General features: G+C 39.1%; 1 protein-coding gene across 1 annotated transcript; it reads right to left on the minus strand.

The window, feature by feature from the left end:
- Positions 1-1,293: 1,293 nt before the first annotated feature.
- On the minus strand, positions 1,294-21,699 carry ccnl1a (cyclin L1a). The gene is made up of 11 exons (XM_060834819.1): positions 21,479-21,699; positions 21,271-21,345; positions 20,020-20,129; positions 12,919-13,039; positions 12,761-12,825; positions 8,821-8,920; positions 8,312-8,416; positions 8,043-8,184; positions 7,252-7,363; positions 6,861-6,953; positions 1,294-1,960 (listed from the first exon to the last, which is right to left on the minus strand). The coding sequence occupies exons 1-11, from the start codon at positions 21,680-21,682 to the stop codon at positions 1,606-1,608; spliced, it is 1,482 nt and encodes a 493-aa protein (XP_060690802.1). The 5' UTR covers positions 21,683-21,699; the 3' UTR covers positions 1,294-1,605.
- Positions 21,700-22,130: the final 431 nt, after the last annotated feature.

Raw genomic sequence — 22,130 nt, forward strand, 5'->3', positions numbered from 1 at the left:
GCAAAGCTGAGCATGGTGGCCATCACTAAGGAGGTGCTGGATAAATCATCTGTACGAGATGGACTGCACCAGAGTCTCGAGCGAAATAGCTGGAGATAGTGGAGACGCTAGCGGTGATCTTTCAGCAATCACTAGAATCAGGGAGGGTCCCAGAGGATTAGAAAACCACTAACGTGGCATCCATTTAAAAAGGGATTAATGCAAAAGATGGAAAATTACAAATCTCTTAGCCTAACCTCAGTTGTGGATAAGATCCTGGAATCCATTGCTGAATACTTGGAAGTGTATGGTAAAATAGAACAAAGCCAGCATGGTTTCATCAAGGAGAGGTCATGTCTGACAAATCTGCTTGAATTCTTTGCGGAAGTAACGAGCAAGGTAGACCAAGGGAAGCCAATGGACATTATCTACCTGGGCTTCAAGGAAGCCTTTTGCAAAGTGCTGCACAGGAGGTGAGTTGAGTAAGGTTCCATGGTGTCGGAGGCAAGGTGCTAGATTGAATAGATGCTTTTTGCCAAACAGCCAACTGAGTGTGGGGATAAAAGAGTCCTTCTCAAGATGGCAACAGTGACAAATGGTGTTCCACAAGGCTCAGTTTAAGGACAACCTTTCTACATTAATAATTGAAATGAAAGAACCGAGGGCACTTTGGCTATATAGATAGGTAGAGGGACAGGTAGCATTGTGGAGAAGGGAAGGTTGCAGGAGGATCTGGACAGGTTAGGAGAGTGGACAAAAGTGGCAGATAGAGTACAACATGGAAAAGTGAGTATGCACTTTGGTAGGAAGAATAGGGACATGAGATATTGTCTGAATTTTCTCCCCTTTTTAGAAGTACCATGGGAGTTGTAGACCGAAATTGTCTCAAGGTAAACTTGCAGGTTGAGTCGAGTCAGGAAGACAAATGCAATGATGGCATTTATTTTGAGAGGGCTTTTAATATAAAAGCAGTCATGTACTCCTGAGGCTCTAGTCAGAACACGTGGAGTATTGTGTCCAGTTTTAGGCCTCATTACCAAGGATATACTGGCCCTGAAGCATGTTCAGAGGAGGTTCCTGAAAATTAACCCAGAAATGGAAAACCTAACATATGAGGAATGTTTGAGGACTCTGGGTTTACACTTGATGGAATTCGTTAACCAAACTTGTTTAAACTAGTTTAGACTTCAACTAAATCCAAGCAACAATACACAAGCTTTTCATTTTTTTTTATTTTCTGTAAAAAGTTGTATGACCACATGCAGACTAAAAACCAGTCTAACAAAGTAATCACCACAGTTTTAATAAATGAACTCATTTAAATATACCCAGTGTCCATTTTCATTGTATAAAAATAAGGTATACATCTACAGCAAACTCCTTTCAAATTCTGTAGAATAGAGAAAAGCTCTGCATACATAAATTTGTCCATGGTTAATTATACAGTCAAATAAAGTATCTTTGAAAATATGCAAAAATTTTTCCATTTGTTTTTCCATTAATGATCTTTGCATAAACCAAGTAACCTTTTAAACAAACCACTTATAAAAAGCATCATTTACAAGTCAATATTCTATACAGTGAAAGTAATTACATTTAGGTATTATAATTAAATTAACTTAGTATTTACCGACGATGCCTGCTATGTCCTGAGTGACTACTGCTATGATGTTTACTTTTATGGGATCTTTCATAAGAATGCGACCGCTCATGTCTGTCCCTATGATGCTCTTTTTCATGACGTCGTTTCTTTACAAGATCACAACGCTCCCTGGACTTACTACGGCTATGGGATCTACTATGTGATTTCTTCCTCTTGTGACCATGCCTTACAGAAATTTTTGTTTCCTCACTGCGATGAGATTTTGATTTGATGTGAGGTGATACATGATTGTGACGTCGACGAGGGGACATGCTGTGACTATGGGATCTGCTCCTTGATCGGGAACTGTAAGTCCCAGATCTACTTCTTCTATTGTAGCTAAAAGAAATTGGAAAAAAAAATTAAGAACATTGCGAAAACCATATAATCAGTGCCAATGAAAATATAAACTTAGCTTTATTAAGAGAAGAAAATATACTTCTAAATCCATCAAGAACAAGCGCAAACACACAACAGAATTTCTATTATGTCTTCCATAGCAATATATCTGGCCTCAAATAACTTAAACTTGAATAGGCAACAATCGAGAAAGGTTACAGATCACTACCCATCTTCACACTTCAGCTGTACATTAACTGGGCACTGACAAGGAGCTGTGATGCTCCTGCAAATCTTTTATCCGATGTTTCAATGACTTTAAATACTTAAGTATGAACACTGCTTGCTGAAAGTTATCCAAGCATGACACAATACAAAAGTCTGGATGACACCAAGTCCAAGGGTGGGGCCAGGAGGAAGAGAAGGAGTTTGGACATCATAATTAACCAGATTACTTGGCCAAAAAGGCATGGGATATTTGGTTACTACCACTACTACAACTTCATACCTTTGTTTATAATTTGATCAACAATTAAAGATTATTGGGGGCAGAGGTTTAACAGAAATTTAGAGATTAAATTCCCTACAATATGGAAACAGACCCTTCGGCCCAACAAGTCCATATTGCTCCTCCGAAGAATAACCCACCCAGACTCATTTCCTTACCCTATACTTACCCTGACTAATGCACCTAACAGTGGGCGGCACGGTGGCACAGTGGTTAGCACTGCTGCCTCACAGCGCCCGAGACCCGGGTTCAATTCCTGACTCAGGCGACTGACTGTGTGGAGTTTGCACGTTCTCCCCATGTCTCCGTGGGTTTCTTCCGGGTGCTCCGGTTTCCTCCCACAGCCCAAAGATGAGCAGGTCAGGTGAATTGGCCATGCTAAATTGCCTGTAGTGTTAGGTAAGGGGTAAATGTAGGGGTATTGGTTGGGTTGCGCTTCGACGGGTCGGTGTGGACTTGTTGGGCCGAAGGGCCTGTTTCCACACTAAGTAATCTAATCTGTAAGTAATCTAATCTAATTACGGACAATTTAGAATGGCCAATTCACCTGACCTGCACATCTTTGTACTGTGGGAGGAAATTGGAGCACCCAGAGGAAATCCACACAGACACGGCGAGAATGTGCAACCTCCACACAGACAGTTGCCCAAGGCTGGAATCAAACCTGGTTCGCTGGTGCTGTGTGGCAGTAGTGCTAACCACTGAGCCACCTCACAGATCTTGTACTAATTTTTTTTAAGAGGAAGCAGGAAAGAAGGATAAGGAAGTTCTTTCCTTTACTTCGCACCTAAGCACAGCTTACCATCACTGTAATCTTTTCCCTTCTCAATAACTCAGGATACTCAAACCTCACTTTCGCCATAGCCTTGGGAGAGGGCTAGGAACAGACAGTATGGGAAGGTATTTAATTGGGGGAGGGGAATTATACTGCTATTAGACACGAGCTGTGGAATATAAGTTGGGAATAATTGTTCTACAGGAGGTGAACAAAAGCACGGAGGCTGTTTAAGGAGCACTTGTTGCGAATGTTGGATAGCTTTGTGCCACTGATTCAGGCAAGGAATGGTAACGTAAAGGATGACAAGAGGAGCTTTTTTAGAAAAAGGAAGCTTACTAAGAAGGAACTGGTACAGCTTTAGAGGATTACAGGGTAGCTAGGAAAGAACTCAAAAATGGACTAAGGAAAGCTGGGAAGGGCATGAAAAAGCCTTGGCAGGAAGAATTAGGGAAAACTCAAAGACATTCTACACTTATCTGAGGAATAAGAAAACGATTAGAGATGGTTAAGCCCCTGGAGTCTTAAGAGGTAGGGAAGGTTCACTAGAAAAGGGGGACCATGTTGATAGCGAGGCCACAGTGGACCAGATTAATAGGCTTGAACAGACTGATATTACAAGTGGATATGCTGGAAATTCTAGGAAGCTTAGGGTGTAGGTTTGCTCACTGAGCTGTAGGTTTGATATCCAGATGTTTCATTACCTGGCTAGGTAACATCATCAGTGGCGACCTCCAAGTTGTCACCTGCTTTCTATTTATATCTTTCTCCTGGATGGGGTTCCTGGGATTTGTGGTGATGTCATTTGCTGTTCATTTTGTGAGGAGTTGATAGATGGCATCTAGATCTGTGTGTTTGTTTATGGCGTTGTGGTTGGAGTGTCAAGCCTCTGCGAATTCTCTGGCATGTCTTTGCTTAGCCTGTCCCAGGATAGATGTGTTGTCCCAGTTGAAATAGTGTTTTGTTTTCATCTGTGCATAGGGCTATGAGGGAGAGGGGATCGGGACTTTTTGTGGCTAGCTGGTGTTCATGTATCCTGGTGGCCAACTTTCTTTCTGTTTGTCCTACGTACTGTTTGTGGCAGTCCTTGCATGGAATTTTGTAGATGACGTTGGTTTTGTCCATGGATTGTACTGGGTCTTTTAAGTTTGTTAGTTTTTGTTTGAGAGTGTTGGTGGGTTTGTGGGCTATTAGGATTCCTTGGGGTCTTAGTAGTCTGGCTGTCATTTCTGAAACTTCTTTGATGTATGGTAAGGTGGTTAGGGTTTCTGGTTGTGTTTGGTCTGCTTGTCGTGGTTTGTTCTTGAGGAATCTGCACACTGTATTTTTTGAGTATCCGTTCTTGAATACGTTGCACAGGTGGTTCTTCTCTGTTTAACGAAGTTCGTCTGTGCTGCAGTGTGTGGTGGCTCGTTGGAATAGTGTTCTGATACAGCTTTGTTTGTGTGTGTTGGAATGGTTGCTGGTGTAGTTAAGTATTTGGTCAGTGTTTGTCCAACCTCAAACTGATCTACAAACCTTGCAATTCTAGGAAGCATCAAGCTAGATAAGACCCCAGAACTGGACCAGATATATCCAAGATTACTAAGGGAAGTGAGGAATGAGATTGCCGTGCCTCTGGTGATGATCTTTGCATCCTCACTCTCCACGGGAGTAGTACAGGTGACTGGAAGGAGGCAAATGTTCTCCCTCTGTTCAAGAAATGGAATAGTGAAATCCCTGGGAGTGAGAGACCAGTTAGTCTTATGTCTGTGGAAAGCAGTGTACTGGAAAGAATTCTGAGAAATACGATTTATGACATTTGGAAAAACATAGTTTGAATAAAGATAGTGAGCATGTCTTTGAAGGGGGCAGGTCGTGCCTCTCAAGCCTATTGAGTTCTTTGAGAATGTGACGAGACAAGTTGATGAAAATCAAGCAGTGGAAAAGCTTTATGGATTTCTGTAAGATATTTGATAAGATTCCCCATGGTAGGATCATTCGGAAAGTTAGGAGATATGGGATTTAGGGAAATTTGGCTATCTGGATACAGAATTGGCTGGCCGCAAGACGATAGTGAATGGTAGTGGATGGAAAGCATTCCACCTGGAGGTCAGTGACCAGTAGTGTCCCGCAGGGATCTGTTCTTGGGCCTCTGCTTTTTGTAGTTTTTATACATGAGTTGGAATAATAAGTGGAAGAGTATGTTAGTAAGTTTGCTGATGACACAAAGATTGGTAGTGTTGTACATAGTGTCAAGGACGATTGCAGGGTTCAAGACTTGACAGGGTGCAGAACTGGGCTGAGAAGTGGCAGATGGAATTCAATTTGGATAAATGTAAAGTGATTCATTTTGGAGGGTCGAATTTGAATGCTGAATACAAGGTTAAAACAGGATTCTTGGCAGCGTGGAGTAACAGCAGGATCTTAGGGTCCACGTCCATAGATTCCTCATACATTGCCACCCAAGTTGAGAGGGTTGTTAACAATACATATGGTGTTTTGGCTTTCATTAACAGGGAATTGAGTTTAAGAGCTGCAAGATTTTGCCGCAGCTCTTTTAAAACCCTGGTTAGACCACACTTGGAATATTGTGTCCAGTTCTGGTCGCCTCATTGTAGGAAGGATGTAGGTGCTGTAGAGAGGGTGCAGAGGAGATTTACTAGGATGCTGCCTGGACTGGAGGACTTGTCTTATGAAGACAGGTTGAATGAGCTAAGACTTTTCACACTGGAGAGAAGGAAAAGAGGTGACTTAATAGAGATGTACAAGGTAATGAGAGGCATAGATAAAGTAGATACTTTTCCGCAGAGTAGAAATGATCATCATGAGGGGTCATAATTTTAAGGCGATTGCAGGAAGTTAGAGTAGTGGAGTCAGAAACATTAGGTCAGGCAGCATCCATTTTGGATGCTGCCCTTTTCCAGCAACACATTTTCAGCTCTGATCTCCAGCATCTGCAGTCCTCACTTTCTCTTCAGAAACATTCAGGACATTTAAACAAATGCTGGACAAGCACGTGGACAGCAGCAAATTGAGGGGCATGCAGGTTAGGTTGACCTTAGATTAAGATAAATGGTCAGCACAACATCATGGGCCAAAGGGCCTGTACTGTCCTATGTTCTAAGCAATGCATCACGAGACCAACTAGTAATGCATTAAATTTCTGACATTCTACATTTCTCATCAGTATTTTGTGCTACACAGCAGAAATGTAACAGGTAGCCCATAACTGTTATTACCATTACCAATATGTTTGTGTAAAAGAGTAAGACTTGAGATTTGACATTAGAGCACATTTACATTAATCATGGAAGCTTAATTAGGCAAGCAGAATACAATTTCAAAATAAGAAGCAAAGTACATGAAGCAACTTGGTCCAATTATTCTCACTACCCCTGATTGGTTCTATATAAAATTATTTCCCTAGCACAGGATTACTGAATACTTTTCTATATAATGAATGCCAAAAAGTCATGGCATAACATATTAGCAATTAGATTCATGCATTTTAGATTCCATTTCTTAATCGTGTATTTCCAATAGGAGTTATAAAATGCTAGCCTTGGATGAAGGATTCTGCCAATATTACAAGCTACAAATTGCTTACATCCACTAAATCAGATACAAGTACTTACTGCCTTCGTGGTGAACGGGACCTTGATCTTGTCCGTGACCTTGAATGACTGGCACTCCTACTGTTTCGGCTTGGTTTACTTTCTTTTCTCAGCCTATATATTTTGGGCAACAAGAGTTTTGAAGTATTATGCTGACTTGATTGTGCTGATATCACATATATAAATATGACAATTTTGAGTAACAGCACCTCAATAACCAAAATTTGCAATAGTATGTAAAGAGTATGGGGGAGTGACACTAATCAATTAGCTCCTTCAAAGAATTGGGACGGGTGCTAATAGCCACTTATCCTCCAAGATTGAGATTGAGAATCGATCTCTCTCACTTTGGTCAACTTTTAATATTTAAAATCCCATTTCTAAAGAGAGAGTGAAATACTTAATTACTAACCCGTTGTATGGGCTTTTAGAGTTCAACTGACGGTCTTCAGACTCCTTTTTGATTGCTTTAGCATTCTGAATTCCAGGCGTCTTGTCTTCGGACTTAGCTTCTCTGGGTGAACCTAAACACAAAATCTGACTTAATTTGAAATTCTAAGCATTTTAGACAGCACATTAACTCTGAAGAATATTTAGGACTATAAGTAACTTAAAAGCAAAATAAAGTCTAAATATTTATTTAAAACTCAAACAACAAATGGACACCCATGTAAGTAAACTGTAAGTCAGCAGATCCAACAGAAAAGCCTGGGACTAGACAATTAGCCTGCCAGAATTCATTAGACTATGTCTGGATATTGCATCAATGCCCAGTACCTTAATACAGAAATCTGCCAGAGTGGTCAACTGATCCAAGTCTCTCTCCTGTATGGTATTAACACTTTGCAATGTAACTGAAGTGCCCTCTCCAGGTCACAAATACCAGAAAAATGGTCTCCCCATGAGGATGCATAGCCAATTGAAAGACAGTGTATTCTGTGGCAGGAAGGAGGATTTGGAGGGATATGGGCCAGGTGCTGGCAGTGGGACTAGATTGCGTTGGGATAACTAGTCGGCATGGACCAAAGAGTTTGCTTCCGCGCTGTATATCTCTATGACTCTAAGAACTTATACATTCAGTTTACTTTGCTTCTCATGTTGCTCTAGCAAACTGAAAAAGTGAGAAGCAAACTGGTACCAAAACAGCAAGCATGAAAAATTAGCATGTTTGCATAAACACTTGATTACATTTCACATACATACAGGGTTTAGAACCTGGAGAGAAGCCTCCCAAAGTGGAAAGTGCAGGAGTTCCATCAGGGTTCAATCCTTTGGCTTTTAATTTAGCTTCCTGTAATGCAACTTTCCTCTTCTCTACTTCTTTCTCCACATGCTCATAGTTAGGCTGTGAAGACATAATTTGCCACATTTTGAGAGAAACTAAAAGCTATCGGATTCAACACTCTACAATGGAGACCTCATTTTTTACCAATTATACCATTTTCTCAATACTAAAGTAGTGTTCAACTGACCTTCTTTCGGGTATAAAGTTTCAAAGTCGTGATGCAAATATCCTGGATTTCCTCTTCTTTTGCACCAAAAAGCACAAACCAATGAGGGCGATTTGGTAAAACAATCTGGAGTAAAGAAAAAATAAACTAAGGAATATAAAATACATTAACACATACAACACTCTGAATTACAAGTGTCTATTAGAGAAATTATTTACTGCAAACCATGGGGATTCTAACCATCTTATAATTTCCTTTACCGCAGGGAAAAACATCAAAGAGAAACATTTAGATTTATCAAGTTCCCATCTGGAAAGTATTAAGACTGAAAACAGGTACTTCTTTGCCTTCAGATTAGTGTGCAAAGTATCAGTATTTCATCAGGCACTCATTCAATTGGGTGTTCGAATTAGAGAGCGCGGATTCAAATTACTGTAGGCTGATTAAGCTTTAACCATCTAACTAATTTGGAGAATAAATTATGACTACTTCCAGGTGCTCTCTCTTTTATTTAGTCTCTCTGCACTTACTTGTAAAGCTCTAGCTGCAAGGTAGATGCATGCACATGCTACGGTTTCTGGCTTAAACCGGACAAATACACTTGTGCGCAGACTGTCATTCATGTAATTCCTGAAAGACATTAGAGATAAAATTCATTAGAAATTGATCAACTCCAAGTTTATAGAAGAAAGGAGACTTGTGGCATTGTTCTTTTTTCTTAGTTGAAACAATATGCCCTCTGATATATTAGAAGTCTGCGCTGAAGGTATTGAAATATAAAATAGAACTAAACAAACATTAAAAAGGTATTATTTGAAATATGGAACATACAATACAGACCACTATAAAGCCACATTTTGATTCTGAAAATACAACTTGAACAAATATTGTATGGAATTTTCCAAAATAGTCGACTGACATTCTCTGGCAGCTATCAAGGAAGAGCAATACTTAAACTAAAGTGAACCTCAACAATACAAGCATTCTGGAAATGGAACAATAAAAAAAACATAAATGTGCTCACACTTCATGGCTTCCCAGTGGAACAATGAATTACAACTACAAAATAAACTCCATGTTAAAAGGGACCATCTTGCACAACATTCACTACTTATTGAAGACGCATAATGGAACATCAAGATTAACTCACGTTTTTCTCAAGTTTCTTCAGTGGGAAAATGCATCATGAGAGACAACAGGGCACCATGCAAAGCACAAACAAAGTCAATCCTCAGTGTGGGGCTGTCAGAAGTAATTTAAGAAATGCAAAGAGCCTCTCCAAGAAAAAATTATGTTCAGTGCTCCTACTCCAATCCCTTACTGGAAAGATAAATAATTGCAAAGCTCCATTGAGATTATGACCTTGACGTTTATAATATACACTGCACAAATTCAAATTTTCAAAAATGTTCACTGGCCTTAGTGCCTTCCACTTGAGACCAAAGGGGTTTTCAGTTAATCATGCACTACAGTTGTGGGTATTATACCAATCCAGAAAGGACTACAGGGTTCGAAAGGCCTTCACTTTATTTCTAAAAACGTACTATCGTAAAAGATAAAAATGCCATCAAGACTCATCTAGCAGATCTGTTGCAAGTATTCCTTAGAAACGGTGGTATAACAAGACTTGTAAAGTGACCAGCTTTAACAAACTAGGCCATAAGCCTCGGTCATTGCAATTACCTAGAGTATACAATAAAAGCAGAAGGGATAAAGATGCTCACTACATCACAGCTACAGAACCAAAAGGCCTTGTTCTAAACATTTTAAAAACAGAAGACAACTGCTAGCTTTGGTCTGATATTACAACACAGACAGGAAACTCTCTGTTTCAATGTCCACAACTTTGCACATCTAAACATACAGATTGGGGGACACTCAGCCTTATCATGTACAAGCCCATTTCTTACATTTCACATTGTCTAAGCACAGGTTTTCTTTTAAGACTACCACTTTATCTGCTACTCAATGCTCATGTTAACCACTGATCGTGTCTGTGACCTGAACATGTGTTGTTTGTTACATTGGTGCAATGTAAACTTGCAGTATGCATTCTGCCTAGAGAAAGTTGACATGGTTTGATTAGCTTAAGTTATGGATTGAGATTATCGCAATAATATTAAATTTAACTTTTAAATATTAATTAATTTGTATTGTTTACAATGATCATAATGGCAACACTTGCGACCTCAAGCAAAACTTTATTAATTGAAAATACACCTTCAATCAATTGGGATCAATCATACCAAGGGAAAGGTCAAATCACAATTTATTACCTGAATTACCATTTAGGAAAATGTAGCAGCAAAAACAAAAAAAGTCTGTTAAGATTGAGAGAATGCTGTTCACCAGCATACATTTTGTATATTACATTCAACACTAACGCTGGGCAAAGTGATTTATTAATTGGGGGGAGGGGAAAAAAAAGAGAGGAATTAATCACTGTTGCGCAGAACATGATCTTTGTCAGAAAGAGTCATGATCATGAAGCTTTTCATTTTGTATACATCAGGACAGATAAAATACCAAATGGAGTAACGATTTAAGGGTAGCACAAGCTTTAGTGGTTAGTAGTGCTGCCGCAGTGTCAGGAATTCAGGTTCAATTCCAGTCTTGGGTGACCATCTGAATGGAGTTTGCAAGCTTACCACACCTGCGTGGGCTTTTGCCAGTTGCTCTAGTCCCCCGATTGCCCAAAGTAGTGCAGATTAGGAAGACTGGACTGGGTAAATGTAGCATTGTCGGTATAGACCAGGGCACTGGGTTTGAAGGAGTACCATTCAGACGGTCATATAAACATATGTAGCTTCAAGCAAATATAGTTGAGCCATATTGCTTGTGGAATTCAATATGTAATTGGTTGTTAGTGCAATTCTTGACACACTTAGGATTGGTGTGTTGCCCAAATGGATAATCACATCTTAAGTTGGACACTATGTTCAGTTTTGCAAGCACATGCTGGAGGAGTATGGTCAATAGTCTACTGAAGGGGTGCGCTGCTTGATACGATCCACCTGTAATTGATATACGTGATCCATATAACTGGCATCATATTGAAACTCAATTTTCCTTGTGCTAGGCAAACCATTTCTGACTTGACAGCAGTATGCTGTGAGAGAATATTACTCATATCGATATTATGTAAAATGACTAACATCACCTGTCAGTCATACCTCGTTCAAGTTTCTCATCCTCACAGAGTAATTTGATGTAGACTTGACAAGTCTAAAACACAGCAGCAGGAATCTCAGTCATTAACTTGCATGATACTCAGTGAGCAATTATCTCACTGTGATAAACGAAGACTGTTTTAAATCCAAGTTTCAACAACAAATAATCATGGTAAGCAAATGGCTTATTCTCCATTTGGAAGGTTTTGATAAGGCCAACTTTACAACATATGTCATACGTTGTCTCACAGCGTAAATGGCTATTCCCTTTGAAATTTGTTATCTTTTGTTGAGTGCAAGACAAATAGCTTCGATAGCACCTCCCATTTGTCAGACAAGGAAACTAGTGAAGAAATAATTTATCAACTTACAAACTATGTTAAATAATTAAAAGGTGACAGATGAAAGGTGAAAGGTGATAAAAACATTAGGAGCAATTGTATTAGAAATTTCATTTGTCAAACTCCTATAGCCATTTGGGCTTCCCCTCCAACCAGACATAGCTCAAGCAGTGAGCTAAAATTTAAATTCATATAGAAAACAACCAGAATTCTTGGTTGGAAGGTCTAATCAAGTTTAGATTGCAGCCTGTCAACAGTTTAAAACTAGCAATAATAAGAATGCTGTGAAATATTTCGAGTATGCTGTAGCATATAATGTGATTTAGGTCCTTCCCTTCAACATGCTTTAAAATTTCACATTCTAAAACTCAGTTGACTAGAAACATTAGATATATAATCTAAATTACTGAAAGTACATGATGAATATTCAGAAGTCAATACAAATCCTTCAAAACCCCGCCAGAACTAGATGATGTTGCCAGATGTTTTGTGACTACTTCAGTGAATAGCTGTCTCGGATGAGAGCTTGCACTGGATTGGCTGAAGGGGTAGCCAATCAAAGGCCATCCTTAGGTCATGAAGTTGAGAAGCAGTTCAGAGAGCAGAGTTCTTTGAGTTCTATGACTTACCATCATGGACTACCCTTTAATTAAAAAGAGTAGAAAAAAGAACAAAGTTAAATTGAGCTCTCCTTTGTGACACTGAACAAACAAGCCATGAAAACAGTATGCAGAAAATATGGTACCATGCTCATAAAATTTATAGTACAAATGTTCACCATTGAAAATATGATTCGTTACACTGAAATATGCACCCAGTTTTGTATGGATACAAAGGTTAGAATAGCAACTGTAAACTTTTTAGCTTTTTAAATTTGATATACATTACAGATCTTAAACATATTATTTCAATTCCACATACAGTTTCCATGGCTTTACAAAGTCAAAGAAGCAACTTACCAAGCTGTTTGCACAAGTGTTTGATTTCTTTCACACTCAAGCACTTGAAGATACATAAAGATTATCTAGAAAGGAGGGGAGAGGGGAGAAGTTATTTTTTAAAGAAAATCTTATACTTCTAGTTGTATTAAAGAAAAATTAAATATCTACCAGTTTACCTTGTGTGGATGCTTTACATGAACGCAAAATCCCAATTCCTTTAGTACTCGTCTTTCTGCTTTGATCACTTGGTTTTTGGTGTTAATGTAGTTTTGGTCAAGTATCAGTGGTGTTGGAGTCCTGGTTTAAAAAAATTAAAACTATTTGCAGTCTAAAACAGAAACACTTGCAATTAGTTTGTACTTCTAATACTCCTTAAAAACAAAAGGGACTTTTTCCTTTCCAACCAACCATCAGAAGAAACTCCTGTAACTGCCTCCAAAGCCTTGGTCTTGTGCTGTCCATTTCAAACTGAAAATTATGCAGCAAATATGCTGAACAGCCTGATTTGCAGTTACCACCAGCAATGAGGGAAATAATATGCTCAAGTAGTAGGGCCTACCTAATAAAATAATACTAATAAAATTGATTGGTGGTTAGTAATTTTTGTAATCATTTACTGATAAATACACAGTATATCTAAATAAATTCAAAACTAAACCACTTGCATTTTCTTAATTTTCATATTTTAATCAACACCATACTCATATGGTACAATAAATATCAAATCGTTGAAGACCTGCCAATTAGGATGCAATTCAAGTGCACAATGCAGACGTCATCCTGATCATAATCTCTTCACTTAACTTTATGCTGCTGTTCTTTCTTCTGATGCCAATCTGCTCAAAAAATACACAACCAGAAATGTTTTTCCAATGTTGTCATCTTAAACAGCAGAAAATACATATTTGTAAAACACTTCAAATTGAGAATGCTGTTTTTATTTTGTTTGCACATGATGTGCTGCATCATTCACTTCATGGTTGCTCCCAAGAAAATCAACTGTGTATTTTTTGACCAAACGTTTCCAAGTTACTTTTTAAAAATGTATCTGTTCACCTACAAGCTGCACCTGCCTAGCTTCAAATTTACATGATGTAGAGTTGCATTTGTTGACTTTAAGGCTTGATTGTTGTTCTTTTCAATCACACTTTCAAAAAGTTAGTTGAAACAGTTAACAGCGAGTACCGTTATACCAAACAGAGCTCCACAACTGACGCAATACAATAGCCATGGGCCATATAGCTTATGTTAGCTATTTTAAGGAAGTTAACTTAAAACTGTGTTTGAATCAATTGAGTTTGCAGACAAGGCATGTTCAATTTAAGTACCATGGCAATTCAACATGTGGCTATGGTAAAGCTCTCAGGATTTATTCAAAGACTCAAATATATCTGCTCTGAGGTCAACATTCCAGGCCTTAAATTGCAACAACCACATTTTATACCCGTCGTAGCCCCACAGATCTATTAGGTGCATCACTACTTTGGATGTAATTTTAGCATCTTATTTTCTGCAGATTCTGTAACACTATCACCCTTCTATCTCTAAACAAAGAATCTTTACAGTCTTCTGAGGAATTTTAATGCTCGGATGTATTCGTATGCACTAAAATCTTAAATTAGTACCAAATTAATTTTTGGTTTTAAAGTTACAAGTTGGATGGTCAATGAATCTAAACTGACTTTTCCAGGCTAGCATATTAGGAAGAATAATCAGCAGCCAAATAGCATTAGCAGATTTCAGGGCAGTCTCATTAACACACTGTCCAAGCAGTAACACTTCAGTTGGTAACGAAATATTACAGGTCAGGAAAATTACATTTTATAAACTTATACCCAAAATCTACATGAGGAGGTAAAGTAAAAAGTATCAAGACACGACATTCAAAGGCACTCAGGAAAGTTATTAAACAGAAAAAGCCACCAAAAAGATTACATACATTAGCAAGTTAGAAATCCAGGCCTTAGAAAGTTGTTCTCACTGAAACATTTGTTAATAGATTTTTTTTTAAATGCATAAAATGTAATGACCCATACATTTCTACATTATATAACTCCTCTGCAGGTTGCTTCTTCTATCCCTGAAATGTGACTCAGTCTCTTCTGCCCCAGCTGAAATTATAAGGAGGCAGAGGTGAGTACCGTTATCAACACTTGTCAAAATGGGTTTCTAACCGCTACTAAGGGATACTCCGACTAGCTATTCTATTTAATTCTAAGCACTCCGAGTCAGTAACTTGTAAAAGAAATAATTCGGTGAAAAGAAATCTTAATAGAATATGCATTTAGTCCCATTGACATTAGTTTGGACTTTTAGAAGTTTAAATAATTGATAAGTGAATCTAAGTTAAGTTCATAAAGACAAGTGTTTGAACAAGTTTCAGATACAAACTGTTAAACTGCAACAAAGTTTATCACAATTTAACTTTTCAAGATGAACAGTTTCACTACAGACTTGTTTCGAACAGTTCAACATTTACATAGGTCAATATGCAATTTTCCAAGTAGTACTGTCACTTAATTATTTCCCAGTCACCAATATGGAGCGGATATTCCAGATTTCCATAATCAATCTGCACCAGACTGATGAGTTTACATTATTTCTTCCTGACTAATTTAGTGTGTCTAATGTTGAAGACAGATGAAAATTACTACGTATGCGCAACATTGAGAAATACACACCAACAGCCCTGTGGTGTAATTTTAGTCTGAGCTCAGTAAGACAGCATTTGCAACAAGTGGATTTGGGAGAAATGCAAAAGGAAAAACAAAAGTACCAGCTTGGTTGAGTTCCTTCTTCTGATTATAGATTAATGTTGACAAATGTCTCACTTGTCTCTATAGCCAATTCACCAAAAATCACTACCTGAAGATAATCTAGCTGGGAGATATTATTCACAGATTCACTCCCCCAGAACTGAAGAAAATGAAAAATTCACAGCAAATATGCAACAGAAAGCTTTAAAATCAACTTTAAATAACAGTTGCACATTCAACCATCTAATAGTCACTACCTTAACAGCTTGCTTTGTCTTGCCAGTGCAAAGTTTTCCATTTATACAAAGTTGGAATGTGCAATCTATAATGGAAGCTAAGCTGCTGTGCAGTAATTGCAACCTCCCACAATTGGTGGGACACTTGTAACTTTTAATTTGTGTGCTTTTAATCTACATTGCAAATGATTTCTAATATCGTGTCGTAAAACTGTTATACATTCAAGTAGATTTAAATACACCTAAAGAGCATGGAAAGTACATCTATACATATACTTGTCTTATCCCTCAACCTTTTCCAAAACAGTCAGTTTGTCAAATGGTCCTGAGAAACCAACAGAAAAAATGTTGACACTTCAAATGCTGTTTACGTTCTTGTGTTGGATTAGAAATTAAGATTTTTTTCTAAATCCATGCAACATGTCTGTGCTGATGTATGGACATTACTAAAATCCAAGTCTAAAGATAATGCATTTAAATAAAACTGGTAGTGAAGGACACTACAAACTGACTCACCACAAATACTAATTTACCAATGAATACTGAGAATGTTAGATACTCTGGGAAAATAATCTTCCAAAATTTAATGAACTATAATGCCAATCTTGTCCCTATTTTGGTCGGAACTAGTTTAGTGACATTCCTATCTTCAGCCTTTTAAGTTTCTATACCATTACTTACCACCATTTTCAGGAAAATAGGTTAAGCTATTCCCATAATACTAATATAGCACTTCATTGCTCCCACTCTACCTATCCTATTGATAGGATCTTCCATACACTGGCTTACCAATTTGAAATTAAGCACTGTTTGATTTAGCACCATTTCTTCATTGGCTCAGTTAAGATTTTAACAATCAGAGATTCAATACTAAGTACAAATCTTTAAGATAATACAATTCAGGTATTATTCAGCAAATTCAGGTATACCTCTCTACATTATTGGGTTTTCATTGCTGGACAGTCTTTCTGCAGTTCTGACACTTTGCAAGTTTGGTGGTAGTGTAAGATAACTTAATTACTCACATTTGTTCTACATCCACGATCAAGTCTATTCAGTACTTATATACCTCAAAGTTACTCCTCACACTTCTATATTCCAGTGAAAACAATGGTTTTGGAGAATCCGGTGTTGGACTGGGGTGTACAAAGTTAAAAAATCACAACACCAGGTTACAGTCCAACAGATTTAACCTGGTTTTGTGATTTTTTAACTTTGTACACCCCAGTCCAACACCGGATTCTCCAAAACCATTGTTTTCACTGGAATATAGGAGAATCCGGTGTTGGACTGGGGTGTACAAAGTTAAAAAATCACAAAACCAGGTTAAATCTGTTGGACTATAACCTGGTGTTGTGATTTTTAACCAGTGAAAACAAGACTAGTTGCTTCAATCTTTTCCTGTAAGAGGGCCCATTACTTACAATATCAATCTGAACAAACTTCTTCTGAAGCACTACTACCCATTCACACCTGCTCTTAAAAAGACCGAAATTCCACAATATGGATGTTGTGATCTTATCAATATCCTATACAATGTAACATAACAGCCTTACTTTTACACTCAATTCCTCTTGCAATAAAGGACAGCTTTTCACTCACCTTCTTTATCATTTGCTGTACCTACAAATGAACTTTTGAGATACTGCACCTCTGAATTCTGCAGTTATTCACTATTTAAGTAATGTTATGCTTTATTCTTCCTGCCAAATTACTTCACATTTTTCCAGATTATACTCCATCTGCTCACTCATTAAATCCTGGCCGACCTGCATCTTTCTGATGACCTCTTCTGATGACCTCACAGTTGCTTAACTCGGTGAGTCACCTACTTCTATCCCTTCACTTCCCTTATCCAAATCATTGATATCAATTGTAAAAACAGAGACCCCTGCATAGATCCCTGCTGGACTCTTTACTTGTTAAAACTTGCCAGTTGGCATTAAATATACAAGCCAATTACAGTAAAGAAACTTCACAAGATTAACATTCCAAGCACAATCTACTTGCCATATTTTGGACACTTTTTGCTTCAATCATAAAGCAAGATGAACCCATCTACAGAAGTGCAAAAGCTAGAGCACATGTATGATGAATGACAGAACTGTCAAATTCTTAGCTGTCTACAAATTCAATCTTTACTCTCAAAACCAAGCACTAAAACCCAAGTTGTGTGTAAAGCAAGCATATTGGTCTGACTTCAGTACTTCACCAAACCAGTGTTTCATAGGCCATTTTAAGAAGTTAGTAGAAAAGGTGTTTCTAAGCTTTATATTTTTGAAGCATACTAATCTCCCTCTCATTCAGAATATATAACTAAAAAACCAAGGCAAAAATGTGATGGTACCACCTGGACAGCAAAGACAAAAAGCTGAGAACCAAGTACAGGAGTTCCTAGGTTTTAATGGTGTTGTGCCCAACCTTCCATAGCCCCCGATTCCAGTGACCCGTTCAAAGAGCACTGGTTCTCCATCGGGACCAAACGGCACTTCTTATTTTCACTGTTGCCATGTCGACAGCTTCATCTTTACGTACCATTCCACATCACCCAGTCTTTGGTAAATGTAGTTGGTCGCTGTTAGGTTGGTTGCAAGGGAAAAAAGAATAAAAGTCAATATTGCATTTTAACTTCATGCACATCAGTAAAAACGATCACAGTAAGAAGTAATCCGAGAACAATTTTTACATTCATGTTACTCAAGACAAATAGTTTTCTACAATGGCATTTTGCTTAAAGCTACAGTGAAATTGTGGTTAATCCCTTTTTTTGACTAAATGAAGAATTCATTCCGCTACATCACTTAATCAATAAATGTGGTGAAAAGGGAATTCACTTTCCCACCCCCGCAAAGTGACATAACAGTTGTAAAATTTAAACTTCTGATCAAACATAGCCTTTCAATTTCAACTATGCAAGACATCACTTGATCCATTATTCCATTTACAGTTCTACAGAATTAAAAATGTCACTAGCTTCAATTATACAGATATACAAATTCGCACAATGTAGCATTACTTCTTACAGCTCTTCACACTTGAGAAAGCCAATATTTGTAAATTATTTCTTGTTTTTCTGACACATGTGCAGAGGAATACAGTGGTAATGCATTCAGAGCAACTTTAAATAGACTCAAGTCTGATGATACCCTTCTGCACCCAGACTCATACTGCCCATTTTCTAGTTGTGCTCCTTTTTGCCAGTGTCTCCAGGCTGCCTTCTTCAGAGATGGGAAATAGCATCAGAATATTGCATCATGACTTATGAACACTTCAATGAAATCCAGACTGTTATTAGTTTGTTTCACTGGACTTCCTCTCATCTATTTGGCCAATTCTCAAAACTGTCATACTTCAGCCAGCAATTTTGCAAGCTAAGTGAAGGTACCTTTATATCTGGAGTTTCAGTCTCGGTTACAAAGAAACCAATGTCTGTCTGTTCCCTCCTTGCACTCACATTGTTATAACAAAATTCAAGGTCCCAGTGGCAGAACCCATACTTTAGATTGAGAACTGTTGATACTATACAAAAAGAGTGCAATCTTCAGAAGGAAACCCAGTCTCCCTCCAACAGCAACACTCCTATATAGTGCTAAAAGCAATTATACCTGATCACAACAGAACAAAGTTCAATTCACAACAATGACACATCATTCTTGCCCAACTTATTTCAGAATATTATGGCAAAAGATAAATATCCCCCTTTAACTTCAATTGATGTGCATCAGCTATGCATTTAACATGCAGTACGAATGTCAAATCTATTATGACTTCCCAGCTTATACTTTCTCATTTGTACTAAATGTGCTAGTATTTTATTCCCAATCCAAAATTATAAAATTTCCTTTGACCAGACAAACCATTGTTATTTTTGTTCTGAGTTCATGCTTGCTCCAATTTGTGTTCAAGGATTACAGAAATCACTTGCACTACAATTAGCCATTCGTTACCCATAGCTCAGGTAACAATCATTAGCAGGCTACTTGCCCATAATCTTAATACCAGTCCCAGAAATACTCCAACAGGAATAACTGGACAGTAATAAATTCTTCCTGATCATCCTTCCCCAAAACTTGTCACTGTGATTAAGTATAGTAACAATGACATAGGACCTGCTCTTTCAGCACCGATTCTGCTGATATGTATGACTGATTACATCACTACTTTCCCCACTTGGTCAACACTGAAGATCAGATACAAGTGATTAGGAGGTACGCTGAAAGCTTGGTCAAGTTAAGGAATGCTTTTTGAATATTAAAAAATACTGGACTTGAAGAAAAGGGCTTACCTTTTGCCTCTTAGCTGACGCAAATGGTGGAATACATTTATCACATCTCTCACACGACGAGGTGCTTCTTCAATTTTAGATGCAAGATTGATACAAGCCATTGCAACAATCTGAAAAGAAATCATTTTGCTTATCAGCTAAATCGTCCAGGATATTAATTTCTCAGTCAGTGGATTACTTTGCAATAGAAACTGCGTATCACTGAAAATGATCCTTTTAGGCCATCTCTCAAAGGCAAATTGATGTTTAGGCATCCAGATATCAACGAGTACTTTTTGCTCACTTCACAACTTAAGGCAACGTGAACCCTTTTCTTAAACCACAAAACTGGACGTTTGAGGAAGTGGGACAAAGGCATCTATAAATACTAGTTTACTGAAGTCAGTGCTTAGTTCCGCATCAGAAGAGTGAAGAACAAATTAGCCTCCTTCAATGAGAGGTAAAGTGCAGGCAAATGTTTTCTACTGTCTACATTGAGATTTTATGATTAAAATCAGAGGATCAATGATTAATGCAGAGATCATTGGCTCACTAACAGCAATTCACCTTGTTTCATACCCTAGTTGTTAATTTTGGCATGAAAATTGAATCTACTCTCATCACTCCCTCAAGCAGAGTGTATTTTCCCCTTTTCTGCTCTATTCCTAACTTAGGTGTCCAGAAGTGAATCTAGGGCAGGAAAGCATGAGATTAGAAGCACCTCTTCCCAAATTGTGATGGAAAATTTAAACTCAGTAAAACCCATTCCAAGTAACTAATGAAGACATCAATTGAAAACTGCAGAAACACCATGTCAGACAAGACCGCTGTGGTTACGTTATGAAGGCAATAAAGAGTTAAACAAGCCGGTCAGAATCAAATCTAACTGCATCGCTAATAGTCATTGCTGACGTTTAAAAGAGGAACAGAACCTGAAGTGTCAAACATATTTCACCTCAAGCCTAATCTTAACACCAAGAGTCCAACTCCACACATTTTCGGAGAACGTTTGGAATTTGAACTAGTGATCCTCACACAGTTCCCGATTGGGGGAAGGTGCCTCTTCCCCGTTGAACTGCAAACCACTTCCATTTTGGATGAAACACTCCGCCTGGCCTCCATTTCCCACAGGGTTCACTCGGAGCTGGGCTGAAACGATCAAATTCAAACCACCCAAACAGCGGAAGTGATCGGCCCGGCCCGGCCCGAGAGGACCCTCCTTCTCCCCTTCCCCAGCCCCCCCAGGCCAAGGGCCCCGCCCGCGGGACTCACCTCGAAACTGTGTTTGACGAAGGACTTGGAGAAGAAGAAACGCTGGAAGAGAACCTGGGCTGTCGCCATGGCCACCTGCGGGCGGGGAGAACACACAAAACGGGAGAGCGTTAGCGACCGGAGACGGGGGATAAAGCGCGGCCTCCGCGTCGCAGCCCGAGGCCGAGCCCGAGGCCGCCACTACCCAGCCAGCCATCCAGCCACCCACCTGCGGTAAACGCAGCAGGATCCCGGCCGACTGGATCAGTTCACAGCCCAGGATCCGCAGGTCAGTCTCCACCTCCAGGTCCAGGCCATCCTGCATAGACGGCGTGGGTGAGAGCTTCTCCTCGGGGATGAGGGAGTTGTCGATGGTGAGGAAGACGGCCGAATAAACCTTGTCTCCGATCAAAATCCCCTCGCCCGCCGCCATCTTGTCTCCAACAAAAAATAAAATGGGGAAGGAGCAGGCGCAGTGCGCGGCGCCTAACACCACCTCCCGACAGGACAAAGTGCTGTATCAACGATCCTCGGAATATAGATCTCCACAAAACACCCAAAAATCAACCAGGAAGACGCCTTGAAATCCACCTCGCAGACGCCCAACTGACGGGATCGCGCTTCTGATTTGTTCCATTTATCACAAATTCCAATTACATGAGGTGACTCTCCGGGTTTCGCAATGGTGACGGGGAAATGCCGTGACGTAATTTCGGGAAAGTCTCTGATCACTTCACCGCTGCGGAGGGAGCGAGGCCCGGGACTCCTTTCGCCAGCGCGCGCCACCGGGCTGACGTCAGCGACAGCTCCTCCATTGTGACGCACTGGTCGACGCGTATTGGCTGGCGCGCTGCGAAATGACAGTAGCACGTGTTTTCCTG

Source organism: Hemiscyllium ocellatum, chromosome 13, assembly GCF_020745735.1.
Source record: "Hemiscyllium ocellatum isolate sHemOce1 chromosome 13, sHemOce1.pat.X.cur, whole genome shotgun sequence".
In the NCBI taxonomy this organism is placed as follows: Eukaryota; Metazoa; Chordata; class Chondrichthyes; order Orectolobiformes; family Hemiscylliidae; genus Hemiscyllium; species Hemiscyllium ocellatum.